Source organism: Podarcis filfolensis (assembly GCF_964270895.1).
Source record: "Podarcis filfolensis genome assembly, chromosome: 1".
In the NCBI taxonomy this organism is placed as follows: domain Eukaryota; kingdom Metazoa; phylum Chordata; class Lepidosauria; order Squamata; family Lacertidae; genus Podarcis; species Podarcis filfolensis.
In genome coordinates, this window is record NC_139604.1 from 111,985,398 (window position 1) to 112,000,068 (window position 14,671).

General features: G+C 44.2%; 1 protein-coding gene across 3 annotated transcripts in view; it reads right to left on the reverse strand.

The window, feature by feature from the left end:
- GALC (galactosylceramidase) overlaps nucleotides 1–14,671 on the reverse strand; it is a 43,217-nt gene that overhangs the window by 7,774 nt on the left and 20,772 nt on the right. For 2 of the 3 annotated variants that reach the window (XM_083614406.1, XM_083614408.1), the window contains exons 7-12: nucleotides 11,911–12,041; nucleotides 9,819–9,974; nucleotides 8,954–9,078; nucleotides 7,691–7,818; nucleotides 2,581–2,670; nucleotides 1,522–1,611 (exon numbers count right to left, since the gene is read on the reverse strand). In XM_083614406.1, coding sequence (XP_083470532.1) covers nucleotides 1,522–1,611; nucleotides 2,581–2,670; nucleotides 7,691–7,818; nucleotides 8,954–9,078; nucleotides 9,819–9,974; nucleotides 11,911–12,041 — 720 coding nt within the window. The remainder of the gene's footprint in view (nucleotides 1–1,521; nucleotides 1,612–2,580; nucleotides 2,671–7,690; nucleotides 7,819–8,953; nucleotides 9,079–9,818; nucleotides 9,975–11,910; nucleotides 12,042–14,671) is intronic. The other variant, XM_083614407.1, reaches the window with a different exon arrangement.

Here is a 14,671-nt window from a genome sequence, read left to right on the forward strand (position 1 = left end):
AACGACAGAGCCTAGGGCTTGCTGATCAGAAGGTCGGCGGTTCGCATCCCCGTGATGGGGTGAGCTCCCGTTGCTTGGTCCCAGCTCCTGCCAACCTAGCAGTTCGAAAGCACGTCAAAGTGCAAGTAGATAAATAGGTACCGCTCCGGCAGGAAGGTAAATGGCGTTTCCGTGCTGCTCTGGTTCACCAGAAGCGGCTTAGTCATGCTGGCCACATGACCCGGAAGCTGTACACCAGCTCCCTCGGCCAATAAAACGAGATGAGCGCCACAACCCCAGAGTTGGTCATGACTGGACCTAATGGTCAGGGCTCCCTTTACCTTTACCTAGGCTGGCCAAGATTTACAAGACAGAATCAGATAGGTACTGGAAGTGTAAAGAGGTGAAGGGAACATTCTTTCACATGTGGTGGACATGTAAAAAGGTAAAAGAATTTTGGGAAAATATTTATAATGAACTGAAAAAAATGTTTAAAATTACTCCCCCCCCCCCAAAAAAAAGAGTCCTTTCTGCTGGGGATAACCCAGACTGAAATCCTCAGGTATCAGAAAAGGTTATTTATGTATGCAACAACTGCGGCCCATGTTTTGTTAGCTCCAAAATGGAAAGTGAGCGAGGTCCCATCTAAAGGGGATTGGCAACTTAAGTTGACAGAATATGCACAGCTTGCAGATTTGGCATATAGAATAAGAGAGCAAGAAGAACATACATTAAAAGAAGATTGGAAAATGTTTACTGAGTATATGGAAAATTACTGTGTACAGTTCAAAACGCTGGCAACATAATATTGATGGACGTAATAGTGGAAAACCGATTGGAATGGTTATTGTAAAATATGCAGGGATGTAAGATAGGCAAAATGAATCATGGAAAGAGAAGAAGGGAAGTCATTAGATAAAAATTTAATAAAAATGAGAGAGAGAGAGATGATGCACAAGTGGCTGACTAGAGGCAGGAAATACAGGTGAAATCTTTCATCTTGGGTACAAGCCTAGGACCGGCAAGGTAACAAAATGGTCCTGCTTCAGATTATCACTACCAGGTTGACTAAGCTTTAGCCACAACCTCTGGATGTGACATTTTACTGCAACAATACAAGGCATTATAGGTAAGTACGGTGATGCATTACATTTCAGGCCTGGGACAGTAGTGAGTTTATGCAGTAAACAGAATCAATATTTAGCATGTTGAAGACTCATCAGGCCTTTATTTATAGGCCTGGAGAAAAGATCACAAGCAACATGGGGTTGTTTTTCTTCTTGAAGACTGCAGTATTTTGCTATAAATTAATCAATTAATTTTATAAGATTTATATACCGCTTGATGGCAATAAAACCTCAAAGCGGTTTACAAAACAACCATTTACAACATTAAAAAAATATTTACAGTCAATGATAAAAGTCATATCAACATTCTACATGTCTGGATAGGCAAGAATCAGTGCCAGTTCAGCAGATCAAAGCAATCGAACTGAAATTTATGGGGTAAGGTGATCACGTAAATAAATTAAGTTACACTTACATTTATGGGTCCAAGAGACTGGAACAATGTGGAGTTGGGAGAATTAAATTCAAGTTTAGAATACCACATGTGAAGAGATTTCAGCTTGCTCTGAGGAAGGGGGAGAAAACTTTCATGAGTCTTCTTATAAAACCCTGTAGGTTTCTGAATGTGTTGTAAAGTGCAATATACAGAGGTGACACTGGATGGCAATAGTGAGCTATACCAAATTCAATGTATTTTTCAAAACATTTTTTAAAAAAGCATTTTCACAATGGATTTTATACGTGTGTAGATTCCAGCTTAATCAGGAATGGGGCAAATGTGGCCCTCCAGATTTTGTTGAACTACAACTCTAATCATCCAAATCATTGGCCATGCTGGATTAGGTTTATGGGAGCTACAGTCAAAGAGGTTCCCAATGCCAGAGCAAAGTAGAAGTCTTCCTCCTGGCAGATGTAAGGCCCACATAAAGATCATGGGCTGGTGTCAATAACCAAACACAATGGATCTAGAATACCTAGCTGCCTACTGTTTTAATATTAATTTATTCATATACAACTGCTGTGTGAGCAACTCAATAGGAATGCATAGATTGTAAGTCTGTGGCGGCAAAGTCCGCCCTTTTTAAAACCATTTTTTATTAAACGTCTCAAGACAATTTAACAATAAAATATATACAAACAATATCATATATTAAAAACAATTTCAAATCTGGTACGAGTCAAATCTCTGCTGAAAAAGAAAGGTCTTCAGCTGCTGCCAAAAAGGCAATAGAGACAGCAGCTGTCCAACATTCAGTGGAAGGGTAGGTGCCATAACACACACAAAAAAATGCATCATACAGAACAGACCTACTAATGAGTGATCCAAAGCTGTGATCGGCTGAGTATAAAATAAGTAGGATTATTTATATATGGTGTCTAGCTACACAGACACTTCAAAATAACAAATATGTATCACACACACAATTATTCCAAGATTCTGTTTTCTTCATATGTCCTACTGCACATATATTGCACATTAGTGGCAGCACAAAGAAGTGAGAGGCAGCAAATTAAGTGTATGACATTTACTTACAAAGGATCCTTTGAGATGGAAAGTTGCTTTCTGTGGTGACACAAAGTAGGGAAATAGTGGTGGCCTGATGCACTTCGAGTGGTCGTGAGTCTGAAAATGAACAGCAAGGAACTCATATCAACCACCATCTCAACTCAAGACAATGTATTATCTGAAACTAATACTCAAAAGAATCACATAGTCATACTGTTGGAATCAAGCCCTGTCTTCAGAGGAATTTGGCCACCCTCCAGGTGCCCGGCTTGAATCCTTGTTGACCCCCCCGTCAACGACTCCCGGCAAGACAAGGCGAGGTCTTTATCGGCCGATCCTTCTTCAAACGTGAGAAGAACACAGCCACTCTCCTCCTCCCTCACTCCCTGCCATCCCCAGGGAGGGGAAAGAGACAGACAGAAATGTATTTACATGCCTTTATTTCTGTCTTTCCTCAGTGCAGAGAACAACATGTCTGCACCCTCTGATACCCAGCTGCAGAGAGAGAATAACTCCACCCATGTACTTCCAGTACAGGGTCATGTGACACTCTGAGCTAACATCCGGTGCTCAGTGCACATAATAGACTGTCCCTGCTTCCCACGGTACAGTCCCAAAACATCAACATCCTGTTTGGCTTTCCAGCCACCTGGAGCACTCAGCAGCATTGCTCCTTTTTCGTAACAACCTCCCCCAAAAGAATCAATGCGTGTTGCGGCATGCATAGCGTGATCCAGAGAAGAAAACAAACAGTTGTTATACACATAACACTCCCCTGTTGTTTCAGTTCCACCCTTGGAACTACCCGCCACTGGTTTCCCCAGTGTACCTCTCTGGTTGTCTGGCTTCCAAGGAACGAGTGCATCTGCACTCCCTTGGCTAGCAACTCTCTGTTGTGTCTTTGTCTCTGACTTAGACACAGCTCCAACCTGTCCTCGGTTGTTTACAACAGCAACACATGCAACAGCTAAATTAGCATACTCTTCTGAGTACCTTTTGGGTGGTTCACCCTTTGTGACTCTCTCAGACCTACGTATGAGGTGCTGATCCTCTCTGCTCACTGGTTCAGTCTCAGGACTCTTAGGAGAACCAGTTCCACTAGCAAACAGTGGTTCATCCTTCACCTGTGAAGGTCTATCCATTGTGTGAGATTTCCTCTCAATGACTGTGACAACTGAGCTCTCTGAGCTATCACTGTCACTCTCAGTACCACTGTACTCTGTGAAATCATCATCATCATCTGAATCGTCCTCTGTGGGAAATGTGTGTACTATCACTCTCTCCTTTTCAGGAGCACTCTCTAGAAATTTTGTGAGAATCACCTGACCAGATTCAGACAAAATTACTCTGTAGAGACCCTTTTCATATCCCACAAAAATGCCTCTGGCATTCTTTACTCCACCTGGAGCTTCTGTCCTCACATGAGACCCAAAAACCCTGAAATGGGCAACAGAAGGTTTTCTCTGGAACAGTTTCTCAAAAGGAGAACTTCCCAACTCTTTCGAAACCTTTCTCACCCATGCATGACAAAACGACATGAGTGACTCCGCCCAGAACTCATGTGGCAGATGTGAACTAAGCAATTGCGCATTCATCCCCTTTTGCAATTCTTTGTTCACTTTTACACAGACACCCCTGTTCCACGCTTCCGCTGAAACAGCAATCTTGTGTCTAATCCCCTTCTTCTGCAGGAACCTCTGGAAATCCTGTAAAAGAAAAATCTGCTTCTCATCTGTCAAAAGACAATCAATGTTAGCATCATGCATATCTTTAACTTTGTCACAAAACTCCTGAAACCTTTCTAAGGCTTCCTGTGGCTTCTTTAACACATAAACCCAGACAAAGTTAGAGAAATGATCCACACACACAAGATAAAATCTTGCATTGCCTCTAGATGGTTCTAGAGGACCAATCACATCAGCATACACCCGCTGAAACGCTCTGTCGACCCTGGCCACCTTCTTGGCGCTCGTTTTGGTCACACCTGCAAGAGAAATCAAGTTAGACTCAGAATTACATTCCATGTAATCACTTTGCTCAAAGTCCAACAAATACAGTCCACCTTTCTGTCTGGCAGAAAGATATAACTCTCCATCTTTGAAGATCTTGCAGCTCTTATCATCATAGGACAGTTTCAGTCCTTTCTTTGCAATCTGCGAAACACTCAGCAGATTGAACTTCAATTCAGGAACCAAGTAAACATTGTTTATTGTCAAGTTCAGACTCTTAAGATACACAGATCCAACCCCAGTCGCCTCCAGCTTCTGACCGTTGGCTTGTTCCACAGCGAAGCTTTGCTTCTTAAACGTCGAAAAGAGTCCTCTGTGTGGGGACATATGAACCGTCGCTGCAGTGTCGATAATAAACGCGTTCCCAACATCTGGCGTGGTTCCTTTCGCCATCAAAGCCCTTGCAGGTTCCACCATAGGCTTGGTATGACCTTTGCCTGACGCCTCAGGCTTTGCTGAGCGGCCCTTCGCTCCTTTCGGCTGGCGTGGCTTCTTGCAGCTCCGCTGAAGATGCCCAGCCTGTCCGCAATTGTAGCACTGTACAACGTTCAAAGCTACAGCATCCTCTCCAGTAGCAACATCAGTGGGGGAATTAGAACTCCGTTCTTCCCTCCCCCTGTCCTTCACCTCCAGTGCAGCATGCCGGCTGTGTTCATCCTGAACCACGGCACTCAGGGGCACTCCCCCCTTCTTGGCATCCATGCTGAACTCAAGTCTCAGCTCTCCACTCTCGAGCTAGTTAAAATCCAAAAGCTCCTTTTTGAGCTGTTTTTCTGCCTCTCACTCAGGCAGGCAAATTCCACAGTCTCACAGTCAAAACAACTTTCGCTTTCCCAGCTCTGACTGAGCCAGCCCCAGGTGTCAGTAGTTTTCCACTGCCGACTGTCGTTGCTTAGCAACCTTCCCCGGGACGGGAATCCTTATCTCACCACAGGAATTTCTGGTATGCATGCCTTTCTTTCAGAGCTGTTTTTATCCAAACGCAGCTCTCGTGAACCAGAGAATAAATCAATCTGCATTCACACTTTTAGCCCGATATTCAGCATACCTTTTTGGGGCTCCGTTGCTTGGAAAACACCCCCTCTTGGGGCCAGCCGTCTGTTCAGCTTCTGGCTGCAATTGCAGACGTTATCTTCTTTCCTTGGTGCAGAGGATGGCACACGATCCATCAACCTCTCACCTCTCATGCTGATTCCCATGGATCAGATAACCAGCAGCGTCTGCTACCATATGTTGGAATCAAGCCCTGTCTTCAGAGGAATTTGGCCACCCTCCAGGTGCCCGGCTTGAATCCTTGTTGACCCCCCCGTCAACGACTCCCGGCAAGACAAGGCGAGGTCTTTATCGGCCGATCCTTCTTCAAACGTGAGAAGAACACAGCCACTCTCCTCCTCCCTCACTCCCTGCCATCCCCAGGGAGGGGAAAGAGACAGACAGAAATGTATTTACATGCCTTTATTTCTGTCTTTCCTCAGTGCAGAGAACAACATGTCTGCACCCTCTGATACCCAGCTGCAGAGAGAGAATAACTCCACCCATGTACTTCCAGTACAGGGTCATGTGACACTCTGAGCTAACATCCGGTGCTCAGTGCACATAATAGACTGTCCCTGCTTCCCACGGTACAGTCCCAAAACATCAACATCCTGTTTGGCTTTCCAGCCACCTGGAGCACTCAGCAGCATTGCTCCTTTTTCGTAACAAGTCATACCTCGGGTTAAAGTTGCTTCAGGTTGAGCGTTTTCAGGTTACGCTTTGCCACTCGCACATGCACAGACGCTCAAAATGACGTCACGCGCATGCGCAGAAGCAGCGAATCGCGACCCGCGCACACGCAGACGCAGAGACGCGGGTTGCATTCTGCTCTGGATGCAAACGGGACTCCGGAATGGATCCCGTTCGCATCCAGAGGTACCACTGTATTAACAATACAGTGTTGCCTACATGTGTTGCTTAGGAGCTATGTGCTGACTCTGGCTGAATTCCAGGTCCTGAACGGGGCCAATTTGGGTCTACCCAAAATTGAGCCAAAATGGGTTAAGCCAACCCTGGATCACTTTGGGGCTGTTAAAAGGGGAGCAATAGGGAGGTCAAAGGGGGACAGTAAGTTGCCTGCATGTGTCTTCTTCTCCCCACCCCATCCCACATTCCAACCCCAAGCTTAATTAAGATTTTAAACCCCAATTAAAGACTGTGCAAGGACCCCAATTCAGTCCAGGACCTGAATCCACATCAAATCAACCCTGTATCAGAACAGGACTGCTCTGAAGGACCAGACTGGGAACTGTGCACAGTTTGTTGCCCACAGCAACAAAGTGCTAAGTTGTGTTTCTTTCTTTTTTTGGAGTGGGGGGTGATCCTAGGAATTAGGCTAACATTCATCGATGCCCTGAATCAATCGGGAAGCTCCTTGCATGCAACTTTCATTGAGAAGTCTCAAACCTTGGCACAAACATGACCTAACTTTGCATTGCTAGCAACTGAAGCAGGTCATAGATCACACTGAACAAACCCCATTCAAGATCATGCAATAACAAGCCAGCTGCAGCTGCAGAAAAATAAACTTTTGTAAGCACCTTGTTTTGTGGTCCTCACATTCCTTGTTAAGTGCCATGAACCTCAATAGTGCTATGACTGTCATACTTTGAATGACTGTGTCACCAGTGTTCAAAGCACTTCAGGTATGTCATTCCAGGAACCCTTACAACAGGGATGGGAGAAAGAAGTAGGCCCTCCCAGTGCGGTTGAACCACAACTCCCATCAGCACCACCATCATGGATGATGGCCAGGGATGATGGGAGTTGTGGTTCAACAACATCTGGAGGGCTGCAGGTTCACCAATTTTACCTTGCCTTTCCACAATTCTATAAAATAGGTCACTACAAACGGCTCCTGTAATGCAAGCGTGGGGGCAGAGATTATGAGACAGAAGGTTATCTAAGGCCAGCTTCTGAATTCATAGAGGAGGTGAGATTTATAGATGGCCCTTCCCAATCACAGTTCCATCTAACGGACCATGGCAGACCAGCATACAGCACAGGTACCTTTAAAACACCATTGTTTTAAATAGCTGGAATACAGTTCTGAGCTAGGCAGACATTGGCAGAGTGCGTTAAGAGAGCATTACCATGGTTTCAATGATGATCGTGAGATTGCCTTGCCTATCAGTCAGAGCCACGTAGCTGCCACCTTTTTCCAGATGCCCATCGGCTTGCAGGTAGTACCAGCCTGGTTGTGTGAAATGGGTAGTGTGTGCTGTGTCAAAACAGAAAAAGGAGAGAAGAAAGTTGTTGTTTTTTTCTTTCTATTGATAACTTTACTACAGTTTTATCTTTTTTGTAAACTGCATTGAGGGTTTTTGCTTTTACATAACTGACATCAGCGGGGGGGAAAGAAAACAATGAAAAAAGTAGACAGTCTCCCGCCCCCTCAAAACATCCCCCAATTCCAAAACTAAGATAAAAATCAGGAGGGTCAGAGGCCCAAGGAACGTGCCATAGATGTATCTGAGGGCACTGTGGTGCTCATGGACACCATGTTGGGGACTCCAGCTCTACACACACAGGTTGATGCAGAGAGGTGGGGACTGGCCCTAACATTAGGCAGAGTGATGCAGCCATCTCTGGCAGCCAATTTGGGGTGACATGAAATCGTTGCAGGAAATATTTGTGTATTTATTGTTGATTTTTTTACAAGACAGGAGAGGAACTTGCAGTATTTTCTGCCCCAGATACCAAAATAACTTTGTTGGCCTTGGGTACTATGTACTTTAGGGATAGAAAATGCATCATTTGCTGCTGCACCACAGAAAGCAAAATGTCTAGAGCTGGCCCTATGTACATATATATACATACACAAAGACACACAGAGAGAATTTGCTTAGTTCTGCCCCCCTGGGGGAAACATGGAATCTTACTAAAATTTGCAATCCTAACTCCACTTTAATTTAACCTTAATTTAACCTTGTTAAATTAAATAGGGCTTCTGAGCCACAGTTACGGCTACTCTGTAAATACATGTGCATGTATGTGTGTATAGCATGAATACATGGCATTTTTTATCATGCTGATCGTGCCTTGAGCTGGCCCTTATTGCGCCCAAACAAGTTAATTTCCAAATACGCCACAACCTTTCCCTTCCAGCTCTTAGTTAACTTGCCAAGAACATCACTACTACAAAGGCTGTCCAATAAATTTGAAAAATTGCATCACAGAGCAGCAATTCAAAATACATTTGCGGTGCAATCCCATGCATATCTATGCAGAAGTTAGCCCTGCTGGGTTAAATAGTTTGTATGCCCAATGAAGTGTGCTGCGGCCTTAATAACTTAGAAAAGCCACAATTGAAAAACATACATCTCATTTCAAAAAGCTCTGTCTAAAAAAAATACCTGTTATCCATATGGGGGGGTTCACAGTGTAATGCCCGCTCCATGGTTCCTGCGCTGTCATTAAACCACACCGGCCGAAAGGTAAATCTTCATAGTAACTTGCCACCAAATTCCAAGCAATAGTGCTGTGTGATATAGAGATAAAGAAGACAGGAATTAATAAAGAGAATCATGTAAAGAATTGGTCTAGCATGCTATGGTTAGACCAATAAATATACCGGGAACATATTTGTCTATGAGAAAGGGCTGTAGCTCAACGTATGTCATCAGTATATTGCTGACAACGTACTCCAAAATTCAAGATTACTTGTTAACAGCAAGGAGGATCAAATTGAACCCCCACAGTGAAGACTCTACAAGGCCAAACAGCACTCCCCAAGCATCACCCTCTGGAAATGACCATCCAAGCAGGACCCGACCAACTGCAAAGTGGGTGCCACCCACCCCCAACTCAGATAGCCGCTCCAGAAGGATACTATGGTTGATGGCACTGAAAGCCGCTGAGAGACTGAGGAGAATTAACAGGGACATATTTCCCCTCCGTCTTTCTCCCAACAAGAGGTCATCATGCAGATCATCAACAACAACTGGAGGTAACATGTGAAGAGGGAAATTAAGACTTATTTGGGCCACAATATCAAGTGTTTGAGCCTACTTCTTCCGTTGTGGATAAAAGTGAACCAGACTGTCAAGAAATACAAGTTTCAAGTCCACGGGGATTTCATTAGCTGAAAAATGCAAACCTGGCAGCCAGCATTTCCAATTACTGGTAATTAGACAAGGTTTTATTCTACCTTGCTAGATTAGAGACAGACAGGCACACACACACACACACATCTATAATTCTTTGAAAGTCAAGACGTACGATGTCATTTTCCCATTCACAAAATTTTGGTTCAGGATTCGAGCCCAGCAACCTGCCCCCACTTCATCATTGAAAGTGCTATAGTCTTCTGAAGCCCAGAGTTTCTTCTTTGTGTGCAACGCACTAGGCACCGTTTTCGTTCCTGGGTAATGAGCCCTGGATATTGGAAAACAAAAAGCAAGGACAAAGTGCATTTTAACTCAAAGCAAGGACTCTAAATACACTTGATTGCAGTAAGTTTAAACTTTAGAAAACTGTAGTTTCTTTTCTTTCTTTCTTTTGCAGTAGTTCTTCTTATCAGTCCTTTCCTCCATGGAGGAGAGATTAGGATCCAAACACCTCTAGAAGACATTTAGCAAATCACTGATCACCCAGTGAAATTGGGTGTCTTTTTCCTGTGTGTTTGCATCTGCCATCTCTTAACCTGCTGCCTTGCAGACATTGTGAAATCCAGCTCCTATCTGTGCCATTTAGAATGCCCAACAGTCAGGGGTGATGGAAACTGCAGTCCATGATGTCTGTAAGGCACAGGGTTGGTGAAGGCCAGGCTGCATCATCCATTTGGATGCAATACACAGTTAAGTCCATGACCCGGAAGAACAAAACACTTGAACCTGAAAGTGTCAGGGATTTATTAATTTCTGCTAAAGACTGCCATTTAACTATTCTGAATACTGAATTTTAAACTGCTGTAACCAGCTCTGGGACCTGCTGGTGAAGGGTGGCTAACAGACTGAATAATAAAAATTTACATCTCAAAACTTGGAAGGGAAAAAAATAAATACTTAGCATCTACATAGCACTCTGGACACTCAAAAGAGCTTTGTATACTTTCTCATCCATCTTTGCAAAAACCCTGCAAAATAAGTCATTATCACTGTCTCCATTCTCTCTCTCTCGGCCTCTGGTGGGCTCACAGCAGAGGCAGAATTTAAACTGCATGGGTTTACTAACTCTCAGCCACCATTCTTGACCCAAAGTCAAAGACCTTAAGGACTATAGTGCCACATAGCAGGGATTGGGGTTCTTGTTTCTCAAAACAGGAACCCTGCCTCACTCTGGGCATGCCAAGTTGATTTTGAAACATGGAAGTACTGAAACATGCAGCTACCCCTAAGAACTTTCTATCTTCTGAAATCTTGAACTAGAGTTATCTTATCGTTTTAACCTAAATCACACCAATTTACCTCCCACAACACACACAAACGATTCAGATCTTAAATGAATATAGTCCATCTCCACAATCACCAGTTTCAAAAAGATACACAAGGCAAATTTTACTCACTGAAGAGCAAATGTCACCACATGGATTGGTCAGGCTGATCAAATCAGATCTACATGGCAACCATTCACTCTACCAAAAGGGAACAACCAGAACTAAGGAGACCTACCGCTATGAATTACAGTCAATTGCATGAAAGTAGAGCCTGACAGGTCTCCCTACTGTCCAAAGAAAACAGCTTTGGGAGGATGTGATTTTGAGCAAAGACTTTCTTCACCAGAGTACCAAATGTATATCTAGACTTACAAGCATATTTGGAATCTTGGAAGGAGGGGGAACAGCTTGGGGAAGTGGGTGGCATGATTTGAAGAAATGAGGCACTTCTCTGCTCAAATTCTCCTCTCCCCTTTTCCCAGAGCAAAGGAAAAAGGAGAGGGTTGTCATGTTCCAATTACATCAACGTGTGTGTATAGTTCAGCATCCCTGAAAGTATCCTATGGAGGTCAGTCCATCAGTCCATCAGAGGTCAGTCCATCTTTGCAACAATGGGTCATCCTCCCAGATCCATGTGTATGGCAGGGGTAGCCAACATGCTGCCCTGCAGATGCTATTGAGACTACAGCTCCCATGAGCCATGACCACCGCCAAGTTGGCTGAGGCTGGTGAGAGTTGCATTCCAACATCTGATGGGCACAACGCACGCTCCCCTTGGCATACAGGATTGCTGCTAAAGAGGCACGTGGCCAAAATTTTGTAACTGCTATGCTGATATTCCAGTTTTTTTCCAAAGTTGCTGTTTCCCATCATTTGCCAGAATTTTTCAGAAGGGATTATGGGTGGAAAAAAATCAGCTTTGAAGAGATGTCCTACCCAATGATATCGACTGCTTCACGTAGCTCAGAGTCAACCAGCATGAAAAAGGAAATTGGCTCCCAGAGGTTATCGCTGGCTATGATCCTCACCCACTGCAGCTCTTGTTTATCCAAAGTGTATCTTAAAAGCTTGGAAAATAAAGAGATGAAAAGGTAGTATTCCCACACACAGCGTTTTCCAAAAATCAAGGCTGCCGTGCTTCTTTTGGTACACAGCAGGCATATTATGTGCTTCACTCTGCTGAAGGAGAGGTATTAAACAGGAATTGAAAGTTTGCTCTCAGATTTGATCTTGGGAAGCAAGAGAAAGGACCCTGCTCTCATTCACATCCATTGATAGACATAATCAACAAAGTCAACCGTCTCTCTGTGCAATAGCCCTGACACAGGATATGAGCAGCTTCTAAAGTGTAAGCTTGAATGTGTGTGCCAATGTTACTTTAAGCTGGGTTTTAAGAAGAATCAGCAAGCAGTGGGAGAAGGCACAAATTACAGCTTTATTATTCTGCGCCAAGATTTTATCACCTGTACCTCACCTCACTGAGAGACATCTGCACAAATGGTAGAGTTTCAAAAACTGCAGACAAGAACTTCACCAAAGATGGATTGAATTGGTATAAACAGACTGTAAGATATCACTATTAAACAAAGCTCACGGGAGACCTTTATGTACAGCCCAGGTGACCAACATGGTAAAGGTAAAGAACCCCTGGATGGTTGAGTCCAGTCAAAGGTGACTATGAGGTGGCTATGGGGTATTCCCCTTCAGGCCAAGGGAGCCGGTCTTTGTTCACAGACAACTTTCTGGGTCATGTGGCCAGCATGACTAAACCACTTCTAGCACAACGGAACAGTGATGGAAGCCAGAGTGCACGGAAACGCTGTTTATCTTCCCGCCACAGTGGTACCTACTAGTAGCCGAAGCTACTAGTGTGCTTTCGAACTGCTAGGTTGGCAGAAGCTGTGACAGAGAAATGGGAGCTCACCCCATCGCGGGGATTTGAACAGCTGATCAGCAAGCTGAAGAGTGACTAACTACAACATCCCATGAACACATGGAAGGGGAAACAAAGTGGCCATGTTATTCTGCTGCCGCAAAGATACTGATGCCTTTTTCAAAAGATTAGCAGCTTTAAAAAACCTGCAACAGACCCATAAACCTCATTGAAACAAAAGGTCTTCAAAATAACTTAGCTGTTATACAAAAGAGCTACTATGGTTGCTGGCATCTGTCTGTCTTGAAAGACAATGGAGTGCACCTCCAGGGGTGAAGTCAACCGCTGCATTAGCAGAACCAAAGTGACCTCCTGGGATGCAAGCCTGGGCAGTGTGCATGCAGTGTGCATCTGGGCTACCCAGATGACAAATATCCCCTTCTCGATCTCACTGATATGGTCCAAAGGAAAGCAGAGTTGAGGGAAGGAGGCATACAAGGCACCATCCAACCATCTTAAGAGCATTCATCGTTATCTACTTCCTTCCACAAATACAACTAGTTTTCTGCAAAAGCAGGATTAGTACATATTTGGATGGCACCTCATAGAAGTTCCTAAATATTAGATTACTCCCAATATTGTAAATGGAATCAACCTCCAGTTGGACCAAGACAAAGAATTCAAATTCATACCTAACTTTGTCAGGGGTCAATACATTTTGGCTGGCCTTACCAGCGGAGCTAAGCATTTGTTGTTGGCAAGACCCCACTCCTCCAAAGGACAGGGTCCAACAGCTTCTCTGAAATGCGGTACATGGTCCGAAGTCAGAAGAAAATCTGCTCCTCTGAACTTTTATGTTTGGAGTAAGGGGGAGAGGTGGGAACATGAAAACAAGTTCCACCTCCAAAAGTTTAGAGCTGGGGTTATGGAAAGTATTGCTCTTCCTCTGCACCTCGCTGGTACTCCAATCTAGCAACTACCAATGGGTGCAGAGGCTGGGCAAGCCAGGACACCTCCATCTCTTCCTTCCAAATTGGGAAGAAACTTTGTTTTTATTTTTTGCAAGCAAGTAAAGTTATGGAGTAGAGAAAAGATCAATAGGGATGTCTCCTGGACACACAGGGCCAATTCAATACCTACTGCACACACAAACGTTGATGCTAGAAGTGACTATCACAAGCAGAATTTCTAAAATCCAAGTTGCTAACCTCCTGAACAAACTCTATGGAGCCCAACCAGAGCCCTCTATGCTTAAGCCAGTTACTGCAATGGCTTTGGGGACAAAAGCAAATTCTCTCCCGACTAAAGCCCAAACCCATTTTCAATTCTCATTCATTCATTCACAACTCATTCATTCACAACTCGTTCATTCACAACTCGTTCATTCACAACTCATTCCTTCACTCCATGGTGAACTTGCGGCAAGACACAGACTTGGCTCCCAAGGCAACATCACTGCGGTGGCAAACAGAGGACATTTCTATTTTCAAATACCACTAACGTTCCACTAGGTTGTCTCTCTGAACAGCAACAGAAGAATCTGAATGGAGGGGGAAAGACTCAGTGGCTAGAGCACCCGATTTGCATGCAGATGGTCCCAGGATGAATCCTCAGCATCTCCAGGTAAGGCTAGGAGGGAAGATGCCTGAAACCGTGCAGAGCTGCTGTCAGTCAGCATAGACAACACTCAGCTAGATGGACCAATGGTCTGACTCATTATAAGGCAGCTTCCTACACTATGTAAATAACAGGGAAGTCAAGAGTGTATTTTTTCAACCAGCTTGCCCACTGTCATGTACTTATGTAACGGCTTAACCATCCCCC